Source organism: Panthera tigris, chromosome A3 (genome assembly GCF_018350195.1).
Source record: "Panthera tigris isolate Pti1 chromosome A3, P.tigris_Pti1_mat1.1, whole genome shotgun sequence".
NCBI classification, from domain to species: domain Eukaryota; kingdom Metazoa; phylum Chordata; class Mammalia; order Carnivora; family Felidae; genus Panthera; species Panthera tigris.
Genome location: NC_056662.1, coordinates 85,735,792 through 85,761,597, shown reverse-complemented (window position 1 = coordinate 85,761,597; position 25,806 = coordinate 85,735,792). Strand labels below are relative to the sequence as shown.

The 25,806-nt window shown below is 42.7% G+C and overlaps 1 protein-coding gene across 3 annotated transcripts in view; it reads right to left on the bottom strand.

Annotated features, from left to right (window-relative positions):
* Window positions 1–1,514: 1,514 nt before the first annotated feature.
* ANTXR1 (ANTXR cell adhesion molecule 1) overlaps window positions 1,515–25,806 on the bottom strand; it is a 219,166-nt gene continuing 194,874 nt past the window's right edge. Inside the window, exon 18 of one of the 3 annotated variants that reach the window (XM_007083391.3) lies at window positions 1,515–5,677. In XM_007083391.3, the coding sequence (XP_007083453.2) occupies window positions 5,417–5,677 (261 nt within the window). In that variant the 3' untranslated portion in view covers window positions 1,515–5,416. Of the gene's footprint in view, window positions 5,678–15,590; window positions 15,804–24,048; window positions 24,201–25,806 lie in introns of those variants that run through there. The other 2 variants (XM_015538032.2, XM_042981613.1) reach the window with 2 other exon arrangements.

Genomic DNA, 25,806 nt, shown 5'->3' with positions numbered 1-25,806 from the left:
ATAACTGACTATTTGAATGTTACATAAAAAGGGGAGGAATCAGAGATTACTTCTAATTTGTTTAGGTATAAATTTGATGAGGATGTGGTGGTTCAAGCCAACATAATACAGTTGTAATCAGAATAAAATAAAACAATTGTAATCAGAGTAAACTCATCTGTTTTGCGGATACCAACTCCATAGCTTTATACCCAGTGCTTGGTAATTGTAAGCACTTAGACCTTGTTTGTAATGTATTTAGAGGGACAAAGTGTTGTATTGGTTGTTCTATACCTAAATGAGACTCCAGAGAAACATACATTTATCTGAGGGCAGAACATTGGATTTAGTGATGGAAAATTGTAGATCTGCTCAAGTTCACGGTACCTGATCAATGACCTTATTTCTGTTGTTTATTCAACTTAATGCATTGGAGCATTACTCAGGGTAGTTGAAGCGATTTCATGAGAAGGTTGGTTGGTAATATGCAGGATTTAAGAATTCTTCATATGATCCAGTAAATATTTTTTCCACTTCTAGTACTTTCTTCATTTTATTTGTTACACTTAAATTAAATACAGCTGAAGTTAATTTTGGTGTAAGGAGTGAAGTAGAGCTCCAAGTTTTCTTTTTCCTTCCAAATTGCTAGCCGGTTATCTCAAAACCATTTAATGATTAAGAATGTAATTTAAAAATGTGCATGTGCCCAAAAAGCTATTAAAAAGTAAATACTATTGCAATCTTGGGAAAAAATGTGGCATGGGTTTCTGTTTGCAGATGGTTTTATTCCAATTAAGATGAATTCAGGGATGAAGGAAGACTTGTAAAAGAAACAAATTCAGGAACTAGTAAGAGACACTCTTACCTACACAAAAATTTCAGTGAAGGAGCTGGATTGAAGATGCTAGGAATCAAGTGGTTTGTATCAGAATTGCAGATATAATAAAAATATTTTGAGATGTATACGGAAGGAAAGGTACTTACTGCAGCACTGGCTGTAATGCTGCCTGGTTTCTTGAGCAGCTGCAAACCTCGGGAGTCCTTGCTGTGAGAATCAAATCAGTCATGGCCCCAAATCTTGTTACAGGCAGCCAGAAACAATCCTGACTGGTCCACTACGTTTTTTTTTTTCCGTGTGTTTCTCCGTCTCGACTTTTTACTTTATATTTTCATTTAGCTTGGATTCCATTTAAAATTTTAAAACTGTTACTAGAAATAAAGAATATTTTAGGGGTGCCTGGGTGGCTCAGTCAGTTAAATGTCCGACTTCAGGTCATGATCTCACAGTTTGTGAGTTTGAGCCCCATGCTGGGCTCTCTGCTGTCAGGACAGAGCCCTCTTTGGATCCTCTGTTCTCCTCTCTCTCTGCCCCTCCCCTCTCGGCCTCTCTCCCTCTCTCTTAAAAATAAGTAAACATTAAAAAAAAAAAAAGAAATAAAGAATATTTTGAATGTTGGACAGCTAAGGAAAAAAATGACAATAATCAAGAGAGTAAAGAACTTACTGGAAATATAATAATGATTTCAGAAATATAATTTGCATAACAACAGTTGTTTTATTATCATCAAGATGTTAAGTAGTTGAACAGTCTACACTTTATTTTTATAACAAAGAGACAAATAACCGTAAAAGAGATGATTTTAGTATTTTATTGTTATTATTATTATTTTTTTTAAAGCAACTTCCAGAGTTTGTCATTGTGCAGGGTTAGCCCAGTCTCTTATAGCATAGTACAGTGATAACTCATTTTTTATAACAATGACTCACTGGAGATCCATAACTGTGTTCTGAATTATCACAGAAAGGAGAAAGAATTAGAGGAAGAGTTTAATGTTAAGTGTATTTAAAAAAATCATATTCTAATTGTTTTAAATTGGTTATCCAAGTATGATAATATAGTAGAGCTCAGATAACTAGAAAAGGCAATTGACTAGAACACCTCATTCCCATCTTGTGTGCATTAACAGGTGTTTCACTGCATATATCTTTATATAGTTTGCAAGCTAATTCAACCCATTTTACACAGCATTAATTGTTTTTATTGAGTTGGCATTGGGCTGAAACTTGCTCACTATCTCATAATAATTATTATTTTTTTCCTAGTTCTTTGATAGGTTTTTTTCTCATCTGACAGTGTTTGGACTCTAGTGTTTATGAGACATTAAAATCATCTCTGCCCATTTTAGTGATATTTACAATGAAGTTACCCATGGCCAGATATCCAAGACTATTAATTAATTTGTCCACCAGCTCTGTTCTTGATCTTGGTAAAACAGAGAACTTTTCCAGTCTCACTGGAATACGTGCAAAGCTCCAGGCCAGAAACTGCTTGTGAGCTGGTCTTCAAAAGAGGGGACCACGAAACTCAAGGTCCTTATTAATGCTGTGCAAACAAGGGTCTCGTCATTTCGGTAACTATTTGTACATTTCAAAAAGCAATACAGTCATGGGAAAAACCAACAAGCACAGCTTGGTAGAATAACCTGCCATGAAATATCATTGGCTTTATAATAATTTACTACAACTGTTCTTTTTTATTCACACTGGATAGGAAATGCTTCCATCTAACACATGGAATACGAATATATACAACAAAAAGTTGGCTTTTATTAAAAAAAAACTTCACAAGGACAATAACATGGGGGTTGAAACAATAGTTTTGTGCAGTTTCCTGATCACAATCATATGTCTGCTGCCTTTGACAGGGAATGATACAAGTACTGATAGATTTTATAAACCAGTTAAAGAATTTTCTTGTCTGATCACAATCATATGTCTGCTGCCTTTGACAGGGAATGACACAAGTACTGATAGATTTTATAAACCAGTTAAAGAATTTTCTTGTCTGTACTAGCCTACTATTGCCTTGTTCATACAGTCTAGAAGTTTCACCTTCTTAACTGTAATTCTAAATGAGTAGGGATGACATGATGAGTCAGTTTGAAGGACAAACCCTGCTAATCCTCTTCAAAATCATCATATATTTGCAGTTCCCTATTCATCAAAAAGTTCACCAAAACATTGTGGAAACTGCACAGGGCTTCTGACTGATGTGCTGTTGAGATCCTGAATGATGCCCGCCATCTTGTTGTATGACGTCAGCATCTTGGCTTGAACTTTCTTATGGCCGCAGTGAGTCATGGGGCTAGTGGTGGGGGGTGGACCGTTTTGTACTGCCAGCAGTCAAAACAGTTGCCATGGGCTCAACGTCTCTACGCTGTGAGCCTGGGGAACCCATTCTCCTATGGAATGGTTTTCTGGAGTCCAGCAATGTCACTGCAAGTGGCTGAGACATTCTGGCCCCTGCTTCATGAGGGACTATACTAAAGAAGAAGCCTAGTGTTCTAAAAATAGATAATATAGGACAGGTTGAGGGGGTGCCAAAGGGAGGTTGCTTTCATAAGTCCTGGAAACCATATCTGATTTTCGCTCTAGACGATGGCTGGGAGATTCTTCGGAAGTGGCAGGTCAGGAGAAGGGCTGGTCTGAAGTACACTTGGAGAAGTGTCAGTTTGGCATTGGCACTGCAGATTTAGTGCGTATGGCCCCCCAATAAGGCACTCTGCCTAGATCTATTTTCCCCCAACTGTACCTTTGCTGCCCAAGAGTTCCCCATTTCTCCATGCAATTCCTGTTTGTTTCTGATTTCTAAAGCAGGGATGGAAAATAGGGCTCATCTCTCTCTCAATTCTGACTGATGAATGGAGGCTCTTTGTAGTTGTGATCTGAGGACTGTTGAAGAAATTGTTGGGCTTCATGGATAGTGCTGTGATTGATAAGTAATGTCTGCCATATCTACAATGTCTACAAGAACTGGTGTTTATGGAATGCCTACCAGGTCCTTATGTCTCTAAGTACGGTCCAAGAATCAGGCTGGCTTGATGGGTTCTTAAAGGATCTTTGGAGACCATAACCCAAAGTGCTAGGTTCATACTTATTTTATATTCTGCTTTGTTCCAGAAAAGATTTAAGTCTTTGAGCACTTTGGGAGAGGAATTTTAAGACCTGTGGGAAGCTAGAGGGGAAGATAATTTTGAATAGGATTGTATAGGAGGTGCTCAACAATGGCCCTCTGTTTTTACCCTGGTTGATGAAGCCCAATGTTTACAAAGTGATTATAGGATTTACTTATGACAACAGATTCAGAAAGACTTGGAGGAATGGGGTGGATCCCAGGCCTGGTGGGAATTTCAGGCAGAACATCTAGTGTATTCCTCCTGGGTTGATAGCTGATATTTATGAGAATGTTGAAAAGCCAAGGAGAAATATATTTACATCTACACATACATGACTTTTTTGGTGGTTAATTAAAGCATGTGGGGATGGTTTCCATATTATGTTAGGACCCTTGTCTCTCAGCTGGAATAGAAGTCTCTGGTACACAACTTTACCAAAAAAGAAAGAAAAAAAAAAAACCCAGCAAAATTGTATGGTAGGCGCTAGTGACACCATTTTGGGAAGATCAACTCATGTTTGTCTCTAAAAAATGGGATCAGTCACTTCTTCGTATCTTAAGTGATTTAAACTGAAGCCAAATCTTGGTTTTTAAGATGAATAATTAACAGGTTGCTCTTCAACAATGCCATGTCTGTTGATTTAGCGGACCATGTCGGGCCAAAGCCAGCCACCTCTAGCTGCTGATGGCCTGTGGGTTTTAGAAACTGTCTGATGCTCTCATCAGTACTCTCCTGTCAATGCACACACCTGATTTCACTTACACAGCAACGTGGCAACATACCTTTTTCCATCTGTAAACACCTGCTCTCTCCCTCACTTGGAAACTGGGAGAATTTGAAAGTAAAATAAGGCATATGTTTTTATTCCTCTGCAAATCCCAGGCGAACATGCTTTTGTTCAGATACCTGTCAGATACCTGTCTGATGTTGAGTTTCTTGCCACAATGGAGAACCCAAGCTTTTCCCAAAGTTGTAGGCAAAGGGTTTTCACTTTCTTGGGTGAGGGTTCCTTGGTTCCTAGGCCAAGGGTCCAGGGTCAAGTGATGGAGGTGGAGTGGAGGAGGGAAGGCAGCATTTAGAAACCCAGCAGTGTTATTTCTCATCCATCCGACTCTGCATTTCACCCTCAGAGAAATGATTTTCTTATTGGTCTCCATGAGACACAATCCCATTTAGAGCATCTCAGCAGTTTCACTGTCTCTGGAACCTTCTAGAGGTGATGGCTGGCTGGCTATAATTGTGACTGTAGTTGCCTCATCATTTGTTTAGAGGCATTTCAAAATTTCTCTTTCTTTCTGCTGATCACAATTGTCGATGTATTGGCATTACAAACCAATTTTTAAGGTGTGTGAAGATCAGTGGGCTTTATCACCACTCATTTCCAAAGCAGAAGCCTCCCCTAACTGGAAAGACTTATTCTAACACCACAGAGGAGCCTCCTCCCCAAAGTTTCTAAGAGCCCAGAGCATGAACTTTGGGTTCTAGACAGAAGGCCTGGGAGGAGGTCGGGAGGGGGGTGGCGCCCTGTTGGGAGGTGGAGCTTGAGGAGGAGGGGGAAGGGTAGAAGGTGGGGATGGAATTGGAGGGGTGGGAGCACTGGGGGGTGGGGGAGGGCAGTGGGGAGCAGGGGGTGGGGGCGTGTAAATGGGGGCAGGAGGCGGCGAGGTGGTGTGGTAGGCGTTGTTGAGGGGGTACTTGGCGGGCTGATTGTTCTTGACTCTGGTGAAGTTGATACAGCGCCCCTGTAAGAGAATCAGAGAGAAGGATGTGAGCTGATGCTTGCTGTTTGGAGCAGGGCAGCTGGGAAGCACGGTGGGCAGCTTGAAAGAAATATGTAGAAAGCAGACGCGATGTTTATGGCAGTGCTCTTCTGGCATACCATAGAGCTTGACAACAAATTTCTTCTTTCCGTGTAAAATTGTTTGTCAAAATTCATTTTCTTGGAGTCTCTCTCTCAAAGAGGAAGAAGAGAAGGGGACTGACCTTAACTAGGTTGGATGCATGGGGTCAAGCTATGTACAGAGGTTATCAAATTTAATCTCTTCAATAGCCTTGCCAGCCAGGTACCTTTATCATATGTTCCATTTCATAGATGGGGAAACTGAGGCTCAAAAAGATGAAATCATTTTCCCGAGGCCACACAACCAGGAAGAGGTGGGGTTGGTGACTGGAATCCCTGATAGGCTCCAGAACCTCTCTTCTTCCTGCCACACTTTAATGTCTTCTAAGGAGGGTTCCCTAATTTTTTTTAAATGAAAGGAACTTGTTTCAACTGATTTCAGTTACACTTCTGGAGGCAGTAGAAGGCTAACAACACGAGCTTCTCCTATACTATACTTCAAGGGTGCTGAATCAATCTGTGATCTGCATTGTCACCAATATGGCAAACTGGGGTGATTCTCAGGGGCGCTCATGCATTTGTCTCTCCTCATCAACATCTGCTCCCTTCAACCATTCGTGCTGGGTAGTAAATTAAGGAGGCAGCTCTCCCTACTGATGTGAATAGGACCCCAGTCGATACAGCTTCTCCCTCCATGCCCCTGCCTTCTCCAAAGCTCTGTAATGAACAATTTATCCTCCCCTTGCTCTGGTTGAGGCAGTCCCTCTTCTTCCAGATGCTGCTGCACCTGCTCAGGCACCCTTAGGTTCTGGGGACATTTTATTGCAAAGCACACATCTACCTTGAATTCTACTTTTCTCCCCATCCTTCCTGGGCACCTGACTGGACAATGCAGAGAAGATACCCAGAGCCCCTACAGCAGCCTTTAGAGAGTCCAGAATCTGCAGCCAGTCCTATGTAATTCTCCTCTGTGATGTCACCTCTTGGCGCTTCAAAGTTAGTCCTGCACTCCCTGCACCCCCAACAGATGACGTTCTCCTTCTGGTGCCTGTGCGCCCTTCACTTTTCCCATCAGAACCTCCTGGACTGCCTGGACAGGCTGTGGACCACCCTTTGGGGTCCTAGCCTCCCTTCAAACTTCCTGTGCCTACAGGGCATTTTATTGTCCCCTCAACTGTGTCTCCCGGATGCCTACAGAATCTTGCCACACGGAAGCTGAGGCAGGGGGGCACATGCCTTTGAGGCTGCCCTGTCCCTTTCTCCCTCTCCTGCTCACCCTAACCCCATACAGCTCTACACTGGGGCTGTGGCTGGCGTGTGGGTTTTTTCCCCCGGCTTCACCCTCCAGGATGGATGCCCATCCTGTGGCATCTGCCCCATAGGATATGTCCAGAGAGGCTGGAGTTTCCCTTTTCAGGCCTTTAGAAGAAGGTTCGAGGGGGAATGAAGAGGGTGAGTCTGGAATTTAAGGCTCAGTCACCTGTAGGAGACACAAGTGTGTGATTTGAGACCTGGCTCAGACTGAGAGTCATAGCAGGGACGTGATGCATGTTTGTCGGAGGTGTGGGGCTGAGCAAACCTTGCCTTACATGTGCACACCCCACTCATCCAAGTCCTAAGTCAGTCCCTTCCCCCACCGCCCCATCTTTTCTTGATGACTCCAGCCTCCATGTGTCCTTTGCTTCCCTCCCTGCATTCTCTAGTTACAGTCTATGCCACATGCAGAAGCCTACAAACTCTAGTTGTTTGGTTGGTAAATGCCTTACCTTCCTGACTAGATGAGAAACTTCTGGAAGGCAGCATCCTTGTTCTGCACACTGTTGCTCCACTATTGGTTTAGGAATTATAATGCCATATTTAGATGCTGGCACCCATTTTCTGTGAGCTTCCATTTCATGAGCTTAAACCAGGACCTAACCTTGTTAGGTTCTGATTGGGAGCCCACTAACTGCAGAAAATAAGTTCCCATCTTCTCTTGGCATTACCCAGAACTCCCAGATCAATGCCAAGCTTTCACAAGTTAGGTTGACTTTGTAACCCAGGCTGTAAAGTCCTAGTTGTCCAAGCAACCCTCTCTAACAGCTGTTAAAAAAAAAAGAGAGAGAGAAACAACAGGCTCCAAATGGAGTCACTTGTGCTAAGCCCCATGTCCACAAACTAAGACTCAATATCTAGGCTAATTGCAGTTTCAAACTTTCCTAGAAATGTAATCTTAAACCAGTCAATCTGGGATTTCCTGGTTAGCATTAATGAGGTAATATGCCTGATAGACCCCTTTGTCCCCCAAAGAAATATGAAGTAACCCACTCTTTCCCTGTCCCTATCCCTGCCTGCTTCTGCCTATAAAAGTCTCCCATTTAGTACAGCTTCTCGGAGCTCCTTTCTGTTTGCTACATGTGATGCAGCCTGATTCACGAATTGTTAAATAAAGCCAATGAGATATTTAAATTTTATTCACTTGAATTTTATTTTTTTTAGCACAGCTTTATAAATCTAAGCCTTGGGAATAGTTTATTTATAATTCTGGATAAAGCTCTTTCCTTCAAGAATGTTAAAGTCCTAATGATTACCATCTGTGATAAATTCCTGTAATGGACAACTCAGAGTTGGGATTTACTGTACTACATATTCTGCCCTTTGTTCCTAGACATGCTAAGTCAGATAAAGAGACTCGAGAGATTCATTTCCTCTAAAGACGAAGGAAACTTCTGGTCCTGAAGATGGTGCTGCTGGTGCCTGGGGTCAAGTCCCCATAAGGCTTCAGTTTTCCCTAAGGGCTGGCCATCCCACAACTCCCTTCCTCCATTTAGGGGTCAGTGATGGGGGAGGGGCTGTGGTAGATCAAGGAAGCATGTTAATTCAGAGGCCTATTTACTTATTTCACACACTGTAATGCTAATACATTTACCAGAGGCTATTTTGTCCAAAGACAAAATCAGGAGCTCCCTGCCTTCTTCTACCAATACTTCTGTTCATAACCCAGATTAGGATCCCCAGATGTCTTCAAAAAGGTGGGAAAGGATCCACAGAATAAAAGATGGCCCCTCACATCTATCTGTGGGCTGTAGGGGTGAGGGTTGGAGTGAAATGGGAGAAAGACCTCCCTAGGTCAGACCCATCAGCTGCCGCCATGGCCTCTTGGCCATAGCAACAGAAGGATGGGGTGGGATGAGGAGGGAGAGAGGCAAGAAGCCCCTTTCCTGTGGTCAGTACCAGTCCAGGGGTGCACCCATGGGTCTCCTGCTCCAGAGCACTAGGCTGTGGTTCATTAGAGACCCCAGTCCATTAGGGCTGAGCACAGAAGCCCAGAGCTCTTAGCGAGCAGCTGGAGCAGGGCGGGGGGCAAGCTCACAATCTCTGCCATGCCCCTGCTGTGTGACATTGGGTGGGAATAATAATACTGCTTGCCAGTTAGAGTCATTATGAGGATTAACTTAATCAATGTTGATGAAGGCCTTGGAACAGTGCCTGCCACGTTGAGTTTGTAAATGAAGTTGAGTCTAGATGGAGAAACAGATGCTCAGACACAACAATGACCTTGTCTAGGGTAGGAAGGCCAGGTGGGAGGTAGTATCAGTTTTCTGACTCCTAGTTTAGTGCCTTCTAAGTGAGCTGCAGACTAGAGCCTCAGTACTCCACACCTGGCTTCCATAACAAAACTGGTATACAGGGGAAAAAATGTAGCTTTGGATATATGACCAGAGCAGTCCCCAGAGCCTCCTCTCTTAGGCACTGTCTCTACTTTCCCATTGCACAAAACTCCTGTAACTGATTCTTATAGGACCTCCCACCACGCTTTGCACGCACAGTTGACTGATGATGCATTTACACATACTTATCGTCCTGAAGGAAGGTGCAGACTTGGCATAAACAAATCCTTGGGGTCAGTTACAGTAAGATGCAATTAGGACTTCAGGGAGGGGTGTGGCTACAAATTAAGTTCTTAAAACCTGGAGCCAGAAGAGCCAACACAAACACTGTAACACTTAGACCATATAATTGGTCTAAAGATCAGTTTACACGACATCATTTTTTGCTTGTGAGAAGATAATAGAAAGACCAGATGTTCTCGGTGTCATATATGCCAGCAAATCTGCACCAGTGTTTGCTTCAAAAGGTTGCTAGGACGACCGAAGCTCTCAGTCTGCACACTGGTCTTTGTAACCCTGTTAAATTCTCTGCAGTATTGCTTTTGGGTGGTTTGATTCAGATCCAACATTTGGCTTTGACCTCAGTTTACCTCAGTTTGCTCATTTACAAAGTTATGAGTGCCAATTATTGTCACACGTTAGCAACAAAATACTCTGGTTAAATTCAAAGGAGAAAATGCAGCAATATCTCCTGCTCAGTGGTGGCTTAGCAGGATGCTAGGTGGCTTTTCTCCTAGGCTGGAAAGTTCCATTTTGATACGACTGAATGTAATGGTGTTGAAAGCATTATTAGAATTGTCTAGGCACGTCATTTTTATTCATTATTTTTGCTGTACAGACATGAGACCGAGGGCTCAGGCTTATTTAAATATTGCACCCAAGATGATATGGTGGTAAATGGTTAAAGTGGGATTAAAACCAGCTCTGCTTGCCTTAGGCACTTATCCTCTCTTCACTCCATTATCCTGAATATAGACTAAAAACGCAAATATTTTCTTTCTTTCCTTTTTTTTTTTTTTTTTTGCAAATATTTTCTTGATCACTTGTAGACGGTATCACACAACGTACAGCTCTTGGCCAGAAGCCATCAGCTCTTGACATAGCTGTCATTTTAAGGTGCCAGTTTATATATAGGTCCCAACGTGTGGATGAGTGTCTCTGAGGCAGCCTCCGGGTCTTCTCCTCTTGAAATATTTATAGGTTCAAGTTTAAGTTGGTGCTCAACAACTACTGCTTATATCTCTGAGGGTTTCTGAGGTGGAGCAAGCCTTCTTAAAAAGCTCAGATTTTTCCCTGCAGGTTTAGGTTCTCAAGGAATCAAAGCCCCATGAGCTTGCAATTGTTTATTTAGGTCTCCTTAGTCACCCCCTTGTGGTCTCTTTGGGGATCTTTTAGGCTTTTGGGGAAGGGGTGGCAAGAGTCCTATGTGGTCTCCTTGATTTCCACACTAGAAATGTTAACATGCTTTATAACTCCATCAAAATTTGAGTTGCTTTTGAACCTTTTACCCAGATACTTGAATCTGAATTCTTTTGGGGCAGCCAGTTTGCGAGTCTTTTTATACTCCTGAATTTGGCTAACTCTTTGTATTGCATAGTTTCTGGTTCATCATTAGATTTCTAAAATATTTATAAGTTGAAAATTCAAAATTGGGATCTCCATCTTCTGCTCTTTGGTTACTGTGGTAAGGACTCAAGCTTGCCTGTGAGTCCTGAATTTAGTTTGTGGTATGAAAGGGGAGATTGAGAAGAGCTGTGGGCTGATTGTGTGCAAAAGACTTGCCAGTGGTGAGGTCATGTGTGCTGAGTGTTATAAAACATCTGTTTGGGTATCAGGCATGCTCATTGGAGACGGAGCTGGCCTTTGGAGATGGTTAAAAATATGCCATGGCTCCCAGAGATTAAACCAAATAGTTTCCTATGAACAGAGGTCACTTAGGGAAATTGGATTCCACAGGAAGAATACTGAAAGAATCAGATGGAAAAAGTGTAACATGTATGCCAAGTTTCTTCTGACAGATACCTTTTCTCTCCAGCTTAGTTCTTCCATTGATTGTCTTGTATGGAGGTATTTTTTAAGTTACAAATGGATTGGGTTTCCACAGTTTGTTTTAAGTCAGTTGTTTAGAATTAGGAGCATAGTTTCTCACTTAAGTCACTCTTGCAAATGGGGGTTGGTCCTTAGACTAGACCACAAAAGCTCACTGGTGTATTGAAGGCAATTGACGTAATCCTGCTGAAGTTGGTGCTCCAGTGATAAAGGAGACACATGAGTAATGAATGGATGGAGGGCTGGATTGGATGACTTAATAGTGCCTTCTATCCCATCTATGTTTCTCTCCATTTGTTATTTGTACATTCATCCTTTTGACAAATACAAATGGTTTCCGAGTGCCGGTTACATCCCGGGTACCTAATAAGGTGCTGAATTCAGTGATAAGGAACCAAAAATAGTCCCTGCCCTATTGAAGAATGTAGTCCACAGGTGGAGAGAGATATCAGTCTGTTAATCCCACAAACAAATGGACCCTAGCAACCATGTTTGCATTCTGTGACACTGGCCTTGGCCGTAGTCGATTGGACAAGAGGTGGGCACCTAATCTGAGTTAGGCCAATCAGATTCTCTCTTATGAGTTTGGAATTACAACTGAGTTACCAGCTGAGGCAGTCGGTTAGGTTTGATCTGTTGAATAGAGGGGATGAAAGTAGGAACTGGGGTGGCTGTCTTCTGCAAAGTCAGGGAGAAGCAGAGTTCTGATTCTATATTGAAAAGATCCTTCATCTATTCCTGAAACCAATATTATACTATATGTTAACTAACTAGAATTTAAATCAAAATTTTAAATAGAAGGAAAAAAAAAAGATCCTTTATATCCATTCACTTCTCCCAACCTGGGCCAGTCTTCTATAACTTGGGCTACTACATAAACTGGCCTTCCTGTTTTCAGCCTTTCTCTTTTCCAGTTATATTTTGGTTTCCATATAAAATGTATCCACATACACACATAAATAAGAATGTGTATGTACATACATATATACATGTTTGCACATGTATGTAAGATGTACATATGCCTATATATGTAAACATTTATACATACATAGATGCACATTCAAAGTTGCCTTCCTGCATAAACTCTTCAATGCCTCCCCACTTTCTGTAGGAAAATCACCAAGGTCCTCAGCACGCACAGGTCCCTGCTCCCTTTGCATTTTTTTCAGCCATCCTATTTCTTCCTCTTTCTTTGAACCCTACATTCAGCTTTCGTCCATCGTTTGAAATGAAGCCACCATACTCTGGCTTTTTGTTTGACAACATTCATTCCCGGGCCCATGACAGGGACAAAATGCCACAGAGACACCTGTCTTGCTTCTTTCCCCTTCCCCAAAGCTGGAGCCGGGGCCAAAGGGAAGGGTGTGTTGTGAGTGGTGATGCCAGAGTCCTTTTTGACTGCTTTCCTCCACCTCAAACTTGCCCTGTCTATAAATCTCATACAGCAGCCTGCCTTTTATGTGCTGTTCATGCAAAAGGATCCAAGGTCAATTCTTTCAGTTGTTTGATTCATTTTGCTGACACACATACTGGCATGCTTTCCACAGTAACCTCTTTGGATGCCAAAACTGAGGGGAAGATGAAAGCAGAAAGGAAACATTTGGTAACAAGAGGAAACTAGAAAAACGAAGGGGCAGAAATAAAATGGCTCATCTTTAGTGGGACGTGCAAACATAGGACTTGTTAAGGATTACTACTGAGATAAGACTTATTTAAGAATAAAATTCCCTGTTTTTCATCTGATTACAAAGTAACACATTTTCTTTGTGGAAAATCTGGAAAATGTACAAAAGAAGGAAGAAGGAAGAGGAGGAGAGAAGAATTTTAAGTTTTGACACTCAGAGAGTTACCATTTGTGCTCTTCCTTTCAGGCCACACACACACACACACACACACACACACACACACATGTGCATGTATTTACAAAAATGGGATCATTCTGAACCAGTTTTAAAATACTATGCTGTGACCATTTCTCCCCTGCCATTTTCAATATGATTTGCAATGGTTGCATAATCTTCTATCATATGAAAGCACAAATGCAGTTATCAAATTCTTTAGTGGGCATTAAGAGTCCACCTAATTTCTAATTTTCCCCTAACACATCTATAATAAATTCTGGTAAGCTCTAGAATCAACAGTTAACCTTTGACGTGGGATTTTTGTATCCAATTTCATATATGAGATTGGCCATTATTCTTTTGTTGTGTGCTATTTTTGTCATCAAGATTATGTTAACTTTACAAAAGAAATGGGGAGGATTTTCATTTTCTAATATATTCTATATTTCTGAAATAGTGTAAGAATTCTTTGTTCATTAAAAGCATGAGAAAATTCTCTCAAAATCGTTCTGGATGTCCTGTTTTTCTTTTTCTTTTTTTAATGTTTATTATTTATTTTTGAGAGAGAGAGAGAGAAAGTGTGAGCAGGGGAGGGAGTAGAGAGAGAGGGAGATACAGAATCAGAAGCAGGCTCCAGGCTCTGAGCTGTCAGCACAGAGCCTGACGCTGGGCTTGAACCCACAAACTGTGAGATCATGACCGGACCAGAGGTTGGACGCTCACCCGACTGAACCACCCAGGTGCTCCTGGACATGCTGTTTTTCTAGAGTGCAGTTCTTTGATGACTTTAAAAGTTTTTGCCACAGGTATTGACCTACTCAGGTTTTGTACCCTTTCTGAGTCCATTTCCATAATTTATCCTTTCTTAGAAAACCATTCATTTTATCAAGGTTGTTTTTTTTTGTTTGTTTGTTTTTTTTTTTAGATAGAGACAGCGAGCATGCAAATGGGGGAGAGGGGCAGAGAGAAAGAGAGAGAGAGAGACAGAGACAGAGAGACAGAGAGAATATCTTAAGCAGGCTCCACACTCATCTTGGAGCCTGAAGTAGTGCTTGAGACCACAACCCTGGGATTTATACCTGAGTTGAAATCAAGAGTTGGGCACTCAACTGACTGAGCCACCCAGTTGCCCCATTTTATCAAGACTTTTGAAGCATTTGCATAGGTTTGTGCTTTGCACAAAGGAAATTTCTCACAGTTAAATCTATTTGTGGTGTTACCTCTTTTGTAATCACTAATATACATATTTGCATGTTCTTTTTTTTTGGCTTTCAAGAATTTGCCAATGATATTGGCATTTCCAAAAAAATTTTAAGACTTATTTCTCAGTTCTACAGATTTTGCTTTATTTTCATTAATTGTTCTTATATTCATAGATTCCTTATTTCTGCTTTCTGTAGATTTGTTCCATATTATTTTCTAAGTTTTAACTCAATACTTAGCTCATTTATTTTCATTTTTCTTGTTTAATAATGAAATAATTCAAGACTATGATTTTTTCAAATTCCAGAAGTTTTTAATTGTGGTGTTCCAACTGTCATTATTTTCTAGAATCCCAGTAACTATAGTTTTGATTTCCTCTTAGACTTAGTAATTTTTATAAATTTAAGAAATAATGTGAGTTCTTAATTTGATGGCTGCACTATTAAATAAATATTCATTAATCATTGTTTATTAAAGCCTTTATATTGTTTGTTTGTTTACTTAATCTGCTTGATCTAGTAAAGTCTAAGGGTTTATTAAGTACTCCCTGTTGATATTTTAAACAATTATATTTGCTCAAATTTTACTTTGCTGTTTAGTCACCGGGCCACTCAAGAGCAGCAGGGAGTGGGCCTCCCTCAGAGCAGTTGAGGCAGAGAATTTCTTATGTTCTAAAAATTTCTCTCTTCCTGTTTGGTGGTAGCTTGTCTGAAAAGATGGCTGCCATTAATTCTTTCTCTCCTGTGTGAGAAGGAGTCTATTTCTCCACTCCCTTGACTCTGGGTTGATTTGTAAGAGTTTTGAATAATGGAATGTGATGGAAGTGATATGCTAGCTTTGTGCCTGACCTGGAATTTTCAACAAATGGGGTGACTGGGTGGCTCAGTCAGTTAAGTGTCCGACTTTGGCTCAGGTCATGATCTCATGGTTCATGAATTCAAGCCCTGCATCAGGCTCTTTGCTGTCAGCACAGACTCTGCTTCGGGTCCTCGGTCTCCCTCTCTCTCTGCCCTTCCCCCCACACCCTCAAAAATAAATAAACATTAAAAAAAAAATGAAAAGAGGCCTGGAATTTTCTGCTTCCTGGATTTGGTGTCCTGAGGCTACTCTATTCTCCTCTTCTCCGTGTGGAGGAGCACTGACGACAGAGAAGTGAGGGAAGCAACTTCTTGAACGTCCAGCCCAATCAACCTTCTGATGACTCCAGCCCTAGCCACTCTCTGACTACAACTTCATCAGAGATGCCAAATGAGATTATACAGCTGATTCTGGTCAACCCACAGAACTGTAAGAGAAAACAGCAAATTGTTGTTTTAAGCCAGTGTGCTTTGCAGTGTTTTGTTACAGAGTAATACAGAAACAAGCAGCAACTCCTGTCTTTGTCTAGGAGGGTCATTCCTGGTTTGTGGAGCTGAAAATAGGAGGTGTTGTAGGTTTCCCCCCTTTTTTTGGACTCTTAACTTGGCACCTTTTCCAAAGTTGCTGGGAAGGAGCCAGATCTGTGCGCTCTCCTTATTGCCTCCTTAGCTAGAAAATCACATCGCTAGAATCCAAGGGCCGCCTGGAGAGAGATAAGATCACTGGATGAGAGAAAGATAGTACCTCAAAGGCAACTATCACACATTTCCCCTTCTGTTTCTTGATATTACCCCGTGCTATTAATTATGAAACATAGGCTGTTATGATGATGAGTAAAGGCTGAACTGGGGGAGGACTGGGAAAGGTGTTGCAATAATGAGAAGACTTTGCCTGTGTCCACACTTGCAAGTGCATTCATATGAGCTGGGCCGGAGACACCCTATCTGCCAGTGGGTAGCTCCAGGTTGGAAAGTCTGCCCTGATTCTGCAGTCAAGTGAAACACGTATGTTCAAATTGCCCTTCAGGGCCGACAGTCTTTAAAGTTCAGTAAACCACTGCAGCTGACAAAGACAGAAACAAACATGGTACCATAAGGAATTGTTTTTTTTTTTTTATAAATGAATCTTCACACTCTGATGCTTAAATACTCTCTCTTTCAAGTCTCATCATCCTATAAAACCATGGCACATTCGTCTGCATCTGTCTGGTTCTGACAAATTAAAAAAAGAAGACAAAATAGAATTGGAGACAGGAGATCCAGGAAAAGTGATCAGGTGGCCAAAGTGTCGTTAGTGGGATTGGCTCTAAAATTCAGCCCTTTCAGGAGAGCAAGACAGAGATGTGTGCGGAGATACCATGGAGAGTACGCTTGAGAGGTGGAATTCGTTGAAAACGTTTGTTGGCTCAAGAGGAAGTAGGTCTGAAAGGTCTGAGCCAGTGTAGTATACTCTAAATACTGTTTCTTCATTTTGCTTTTTAAAAACCAGCCATTGCTCTTGACCATCCTCTCTTCCTCGGTCGCATGGAGTCCACCGTATGCCCCATGGGTCCTGCTAAGCAGTGCAGCAGTGACTTCTCCAAAGAGCCTGGTTTTAATTGACATTTTGGATGAGTCTGAGAAATAATGTTGTTTTAATGTACTTTTCTAAGATTTAAAAAAACACTGCGGCATGGTCATGCTGAGTGAGTGGAAGACTGACCCAGGACTAACTAATTTTTTTCAGAGTCTTCTCTCCCAGCTAATAATCCTGAGAATTTGTTTTACTGCCCTGTCCCCCAGTTAAACGGCTCTGACTACTTAGAACTGTCATTAATACAATCATTATTTCATTTGTGTTGATGTATTTGCCTTAAAAAATTGGTGTGAGGGGCGCCTGGGTGGCTCAGCTGGTTAAGCCTCCGACTTCGACTCAGGTCATGATCTCACAGTTTGTGAGTTCAAGCCCCAGGTCAGGATCTGTGCTGACAGCTCAGAGACTGGAGTCTGGAGCCTGCTTTGGATTCTGTACCTCCCTCTCTCTCTCTGCCTCTCCCTGACTCGTGCACTGTCTGTCTGTCTATCTCTCTCTCTCAAAAAATAAATAAATATTAAAAAAATTAAATTAAAAATTGGTGCCAGAAGATGAGCTGACAGAGATGGCTTGGCCAACAGCGTTATTTAGCTTGGCTGTCAAAATGTAAAATTATGAAATTACTTATTCATCTGCTGTATAGCCCCAACCTCATCCTGCTCCATTTATATAAGATCATGGATGAAGGCTGTTTTCTTCTTTTGTATAATGTGAGGCATGAATTCTTCCCTTATGCCTGTTGCTGCCGAAGTGCTTTCCCCAGAGTGGAGGGAATATTAATTTAAAAAGACAACAATTTTACTTCTATGATGACTATATTGTGCCAGTGAGTGGCATCCTAAATGGGTATGTGTTCTTTAGATTTTTGGTACCTCACACACATGCCATTTTCCTATCCACAGCCCTGTCTGCAAAGCTAAGCCCCCTATCTGAGAGACTGGTGCTGGTTATGAAGCAAAAAGTTTCATGCTAACCACATCTACCTTTCGCTGAGTGCTTCTACTGTGCCATGCTGGGCACTAGTTGTTTTATATACATCATCTCATTTTGCCCTCTTAATAGAAAGAGTGGTTAGTACTACTACCCCAATTTAAAAATGTAGAAACAGGCTTGGAACACAAAGGAATTTGCCCAGGGTCTCTCTGCAAGTCAATGATAGAGTAGAGATTTGAATCCAGGTCTGTTTGACTCTCTTTCTTTTGAGCAACATGTGCTTTTAGATTGGAATGCATGTAGGGCAAAATGCATCAAGAAGTACGGCTACTTAAAAGAGTTGGCCACCAGTAATAATATACATTGGAGAGTTTGTTTTGGGTCCCAGTACTTCCCCGCTGCCATCATTCTCTTCCAGCTTTTTCCACGTCTCTGGTTGTTCCTTCTTCAGAATTTCAGTGCCCTTCAGCTGTATTTCCTGGAAAAGGGCCCCAGAGTCTTACTCCTCCTTTCAATCAAAGCTTGCTTGTCCTGTGTGCCTGTCCCTTTCACTCCTTCTCTTTACTTTCTATGTGACATATCTCTAATCTGATCCGTGAGCTGGATCCACTATGAAGGTTTATTCCTCAAAGGTGCTTTCTTTCCATGTAAGAGAGATGGCCAGTTATCTTCCATATCCATTTTCACATTCTTCCTTCAGTAGTAGAACCCTCGAATTTCATTGGGCACATGACCATCTAGCATTGATTACATTTCCCAGCCTCCCTTGCACAGATCAGTTCAAGAGGCAATGAATGATGCTCAAAGGTCTGACCTACTGTGGTGCATGAATTTGCAGATGGGGGTGGCCTCCTCTGCACTGACGTGTGGCTATGTAACCTATGTTCTCATCAGTTGGATATGAGCAGAAGTGATGTGTATAAATTCTAGGTTGTGCCTTAAATCGAAGGGGTATAACTTCCCCTTTTCTTTTTCTTTTCCTTTTTCTTTTTTGGCTGTGTAGATGAGAGTCACACTGTAGGGATGAAGAAACATGAGAAGAAGCCTAGGTGCCCAATAGCATGGAGCCATCATACCGACCCTGGACAGCTTCTCCCCAGAGGGTTATGTGTGTGAGAAAAAAAGTTTTATCCTGTTCAAACCTTATATTATTTTGAGATTTTGCTAGATCAGCCGGACCTCTAACCTAAATAATACTATTCCTAAAAGGAACCTCCTGAACACAGTGTGGTATTCTAAAGGAGTTTCCCCAGTATTGGGCATTTGGAGTGCTGTGGCAGGCTAGCCTGTTGATCTTCTGGGAGCTAGCTGGGCCTTTGCATGCCCCTTCAGTTTTGACCGTGTAGTTGGGTACCTAGTCCAAATTTACATAGGCTGATCTCTACCCAGCTGGCCTGGAGAAGCCCTCTCAATTTTCCTGGACTCATCTTCTCTTCAGGTAAGGGCTAGTATGATCCTGCCAGAGTGCCTCTCAAATCTAAACTAAAGGAAGACAGTAGTCAGAACCCTGAAATATCATGGCTGCTGTTTGAGACTTGCCAGACACACAAATGGAAAATTTATAGCACTCAAAATCTGGGTTTCATTTAGGAGTAAAAAGTATTAATTTAAGTTATCCAACCTCAAAATTGGTTTCAGGCCTCCACTGGGACCCAATATTCTCCCTAATTACGAGATCATGTAGAGTTGGATCTGAAGTGAGACCATGACCCAGTATCAAAATGCCTCCTTTCCATTTTGGAAACATCTCACGAATTCAGGCTGCGCTAATGAAATATTTGTGATAATTCTCCCCAGGCTGACCTGGGCTTATGTTCTGTAGGGTCTGGAAGAAATGGCCTGTTACAGTAATAATTTAGTGACAATGTAGGAAGAATCTTTAAGAGGAAGAAATAGTACACCTTGAATCCTTTGGAAAGAGGCAGACTATCAAATATAGCAAAGCTTTTGGGGATCTCAGCACCTTAACTGTAAATCAAAGATGTTGTCAATAACCAGTTAATCTTATTTGTTCAGAAAAAGTGGACTCAACAGAGGCCTCCACTTGGAGAGACCGTGAGTTGCATCCCCCGCTTCACTTCCGTCTATTTAAATGCTCCCTCCTGGTCAGGATAGAAAATGTCACCCCAGGGGCCTGCGTGGGCCTAACTTCAGAATTCTTCCCAGTCTCCTCCCAACTAGTTATGTTGCTGCTTCTGACTGGTAACATTTCACACTTCTTGAACACTGCTCTGGCTCCCAGGTTCTGCCCTTCCTGCGTGTTGGTGAGACCCTGGGAACCATCTTGAGCTTTGCCTCCCCTTGCTTCATGACCTGCTCTGTGTCTTCCCCAGTCAACCAGCCTTTCACCAGGCCCTGCTCTATGGGAGGGTGGCTGTGGACTGGGCTAGAGCAGGGGCTTTTTTTTCACCTGCTGGGAATGAGGCTGCTTCGGAGACACACAGACAAACCAGACTTTTGGTTAATGTGCCTTGTGCCCCCTCGGCTCTTACTTCAATTTAAATCTAACTCAGGAAGGCTAGACTGTATAAACACATCCATCTGCTGGTGTGGCGAGGGCAGTTTGGGAATGTAAGTTACCACGCGGAAAGAAGCCATCTTCCTGCTCACCTGATTTGGAAGGATTGAGAGCTGGGGATGGGGAGGCTGCATGGACCACAGGAGACAGAGCCTTCACCTCCTGACTCAGTAAGAGGTGTGAACGCGAAGGTCTCCAAGACGCTGTCTTTACCTCTGAAGAGGTAAAGACCAAGTTCTTCACCTCTGAGGAGCATGAGAAAGGCATGTTTTCCAAGGGGCTCTGGTCCACACTGGATGTGAGCATAAGGTAAAGACCCTGTTCCTCCAGCTGGTCCATCTGCCATCATCTCCTGCCTCCTGGCTAGCCTGTCTGAGGCCTTGCTGGTCTCCTGTCCCAGTCCATCCTACTGCTGAGATCCCAAATGCCAACATGGCTGACAAGGTGCTGAATGATCAGCCTTACCCCCTGCCATGCTCCCTCCTTCTCCTCACCTGCCAGCCCTGTGGCTTCCTTTCAAATTCATGGACATGTGTGCTTCATGACCTTTGCGTATACACTTCCTGGAACATGCTACCTCCAAACTTTGCTTGGCTAAATTCTACTCATAACTCATGTCTCAGGTTAGTCACTTCTTCACAGAGGTTTTGCCTGCCCACATCCTATCTCATTCAGGCCCACCTGGTAATCTCTCTCATGGTTTCCTGCCCCTTTCCTCTTCAACCTTTGTCATAATTTATTTGTCTATTTGTCTTGCTCTTTGCCATGATACTGCGAGCCCTTTTTGGACCATTGAATTCCCCTCACCACCCAGGACCTGGCACACCGAGGGCTGCCAAAGCATTTGGAAAATATAGCAATGAAGGAGCAGGTCTTGCTTCCAGGAACATGGGGCAACATTTGTCAAATACTGCATTAAGCCCTGTGAATGTTATGATCCTATTTGTATCTTGTGAACAAGCTTAAAAACTTATCTTTTTGGGGGCGCCTGAGTGGCTCAGTCAGTCAGTTAGGCGTCTGACTTCGGCTCAGGTCATGATCTCACAGTTGGTGAGTTCGAGTCCCTCATTGGGCTCTGTGCTGTCAGCTCAGAGCCTGGAGCCTGCTTGGGATTCTGTGTCTCCCTCTCTCTCTGCCCCTCCCCCACTCATGCTCTGTCTCTCTCTCTCTCTCTCTCTCTCTCTCAAAAATAAATAAAAATGTTTAAAAAAAAAGCTTATCTTTTTTTAAGTGTTTATTTATTTATTTTGAGAGAGAGAGAGACAGAACACAAGTGGGGAAGGGGCAGAAAGAGAGGGAGAGAGAATGTCAAGCAGGCTCCGCATGGTCAGTGTGGAGCCTGATGTGGGGCTCAGTCTCACGAACCGTGAGATCATGACCTGAGCCAAAACCAAGAGTTGGACACTCAACCTACTGAGCCACCCAGGTGCCTCTTAAAAGCCTATCTAATGGGTACAGGGTGGTCACTGTTATAACTATAATAGCCATGATTTATCTAATCCCTATCTATGTTATCCTAAAACCTCACCACAACCTTGTAAGGTAGGAATTACTATCCCCATTTCAAAGACAAAGAAATGGAGGCTCTCAAAGGCTAGGACCAGGGCCACACAAATAGTAAATGACAGGGACAGGTTTCAACCTAGGTCGGTCTGACTCTGGGGCTTCTGTGCTTTCCCCTTAATGCTGCTGCTTCTGAACTGTGTCCCTTCGTACTTTCCCAGCCTCCTGGTTACAGACTCTGTGTGTGTGTGTGTGTGTGTGTGTGCGCGCGTGCGTGCGCGTGTGTGTTTGTGTATGTGTGTCTACCTGGAGGGGAGCCTCCTAGCTGGGTCCCGGGCCTGTTCACAGTGATCAGCTCCAGAGTGAATTCAGGCAGAGAACCCAAATAAACCCTGTGAATCCAGACAGTCCAGAGAAAAGAAAGGTGACCTCATGCTGAGTAAGAGCCATCTTTGTTCTGTCTCCAAAGACCCTGCAATGTGCAGGGGGTATAGTGGTTTGGCCCACTCCCCCTTCTGCTGCCATGCTCACCACCTCCTCCCAGTTCAGAGAGAAAGAGGATTCTTGAGGCTGAGAGATGTGGCTGGGACTGAGGCAGAAGAATGCAATGCAAACTGAGGCAGTTTGGAGACACGCCACAGTTCTCCACAGCTTATCTGCTTTTCTGGGAGCTTCAGCTGTGAAGTGGTAAAATAAGGAATCAGCACAAAGCCCAGTAGCAATTGCAATAATCCTTATCCCCTTTTTGGCCATCGTGATTTCTACCTGGTCCCTCCATGTTTTCCAGCTTTCTTTCTTTGAGTACAGAGACTTTGTCATATTATTTGGTCTGAAAGAAGCTTCTGGAATAGCATCAGACACTTGCTAGGGGTTCAAGAAATAAGCTGTCTGACAGGGGTTACAGACCACATTGCAAAGAGGCCTGTGTTGTTGGCTTCTCCCAACTCATTGTTCTTTCTCAGCTCAGCTCTCTCCCCCAGCCTCTCCCCTTTGCCTTCCCCATGTAGGATGTGGATGCCTCTGGGAGTCGGCTGAATAGAACTCCAGCTTGTTTGCCTTGAGACATCCTCTTCCTACCCTCCACCCCAGACAAGTCCAGCCTGTCACTGGGTCTGCTGTTTTCAATATTAGGGGTCCTCTGTGGGCATCTCATGGAGATCCCTCTTAAAATGCCAAAATGTTACCTGGGGGGAAAACCCCTTCAATGCTGACACCCAGCACAACGAGCCATCCTTTTGAGGCCAAGGAAAGGTCACTCAGGATCGTTAAATCTGGGGGTGGTGGTGAAAGTGACCCAGTGGATGGGAATGGAGGGGAGGCAAAGGATGAACGTGTGCCACAGAGCACTTAAAGAGGAGTGAGCACATGCGGGAGGTGAGCATTTGAAGGAAGTTAGCACATGAGCTCATCCACCTCGGCTGGGAGAGTCCTAGACAAAGGGGGACAAAGAGATTCCATGCATCTTTCAATCTAGTGCTTACCTTCCCAAATTTGTTCAAAGACCCAAGAGAGACTGGTTTAATCTCCAAGGAGATTTTTGTTCCTATGTTAGTCACACAGTATAATGTGGACTAGTCACAAAGTTGTTAATATTTTAGGAATATTTTCATCAAAGGGATTGGGGTTGAACTCCTCCACCCCTTGTGTCATTTTTCAGAGGAAAATGATGTTTTCAAAGCTGTCACATCTACATGTTTCCAGAAGGGAAGAACAGGACATGAACGAAGAGATGTATGCATCTGAGGATTGCTATGCAGGGTTGTGGCAGGACATCTGACAATCCTTATGTTCTTGTGGAGAGAGTGCCCAAGTTAATGGTGGGGGGTTGTAGGCACTTTCTAGAAGAATGGAATGCAAGCCCATTTTCTGAAACTTTGAAGTAGGGCATTTACTGGTCTACGTAGGCACCTTTTCACTCTTCATCCTCTTCCTCACCATTAAGTGATTTCAGGGTGATTCCCTACTCCCTTCCAGTCTGCTATTATTCTGACTGATATTAGAATAGCCCACTAAATAGCCTCTGGGGGAAAGGAGAATTTTCTTGGGTTGTTTGTTCATTACTAGAGTTCATTGCTACTGTTATAGACAATGACTAACTATCATTTTGCAATGGGGGCAGATGGGGACAATGATGGTTCTGTGACTCTGGAATTCACATCTGGGAAAACATCACTGTCCACTCAAGACCATTGAAAGAATACTGGACACTGGCTTTTTAAGCTCTCAATATTTTTCACTTTTAATGGTTCAGATCTTGGGCCAGCACACCAGAAAATATTACCTCATCATACTCTGTCCCTGGGTAAAGAAAAAAAAAATTATGAACTGAATGAAGATTGAATTTCATCCCACAGCTCTGAGTGGGGCTCTCGTGGAGACCACTAGACAAATAGAGTGACAAGAAGACCAGAGGATAAGTTTTAATGACAGTGACCTTGCAATTGAGAGTCCTAGGAGACCTGGGCCATGGGAGCAAAGGTGGTGCTGGAGGCTGGATGTGCTGTAAGCAGAGGGGACCATGGCTGAGAACCACTGTGTCCTGGCATGACCAACCACTCACACCTCCTCCTTCTGATGTAATTAGCCAGAACATTTTTCTACCCACTGGGGAGCCTAGCTCAGACATCATAGGCCCAGTTCTACAATCATGCCTTAAAGCTCACATCTGCTTCTTTCTCCCTCTTTTCTTAAATTACCATCACTCTCATTAGATAAAAGCAATTAAGGGCATTAACATTTTTTGGAGAAAAAGAAAAGAAAACCCCAGGCTCACTATTCTAACATGACAACTATTAATATTTGGGGACTATCTGTTTGTTTGTTTATTTCCACATCTCACCATTTTCACATTTCAGTGGATCCACTGATTTTGGGTGATGCAAGGGAAACAAGGATCCACCTCCTCTTCTCCTTCTTTTTTTTTATTTCTAGATGGGAAACTGAGTCCAGGCAAAATTTAATTGACTAACTGACAGTGTCTCTTGGATAAGCTGTCCTGGGATTAGGACTGAGACCCCACTGAATGCGTTCTACTTTATATATAGGTCCCCTTTTTACTCTCATTCACATTAAAAGTTGAATTATGAGGGGTGCCTGGGTGGCTCAGTCGGTTAAGTGTCTGACTCTTGGTTTTGGCTCAGGTCATGATCTCATGGTTTGTGGGTTCAAGCCCTGCATCAGACTCTGTGCTGGCAGTGTGGAGTCTGCTTGGGATGCTGTCTCTCCCTTTCTCTCTGCCCCTCTCCTGCTTGCTCTGTCTCTCTCAAAATAAATACATAAAATTTAAAAAATTTAAAAGTTGAATTATGATATGGGAACAAGATGGGGCTTTATCTAGAGAATTTAAAAGAAATAATCTTTCATTTGGGTACAGCGACTAATAAAACCTCCAGACTCTGATATCTCCTAATGTGAGATTTTAGTGTACTTTAGATGCATGAAATTGTATGGAAACTTTTGGAAGGTTACTTAAGTAGGTCTCAGTGGGTGATGACTGTTTTGTGGGAGAGTGTCCACTGGCTTTTGGTCCTCTGTAATTGAGGGTGGGTTTCTTTATAGCGCTTGGTCAACAAGCAGCTGTTATAAATGTGTGGTGTTATTTAAAAGCCCCACACCGTGTTTTCCCAGGTGTTTCCACTTCTCAGTGTATAAGTGAATAAATATTGTTTAAGTCTCCTGTGGCATTCCATCCATCTCCTATATTGCTTGAATGATGTTTTATTTAATAGATTTAATCAGTCATCATTTTGTTTTCATGGTTCATATAAGCTGTATTCCCAGAACATATCAAATGAAATCACCCTTTGTATTTGAGGTAATGATGATCTCTTTAAGAGATTTGATACAGAGGAGAGGAATCATTGGAGCGTAGGGACCTCCAGGGGTCCCCTGCTCCATCTTTCAG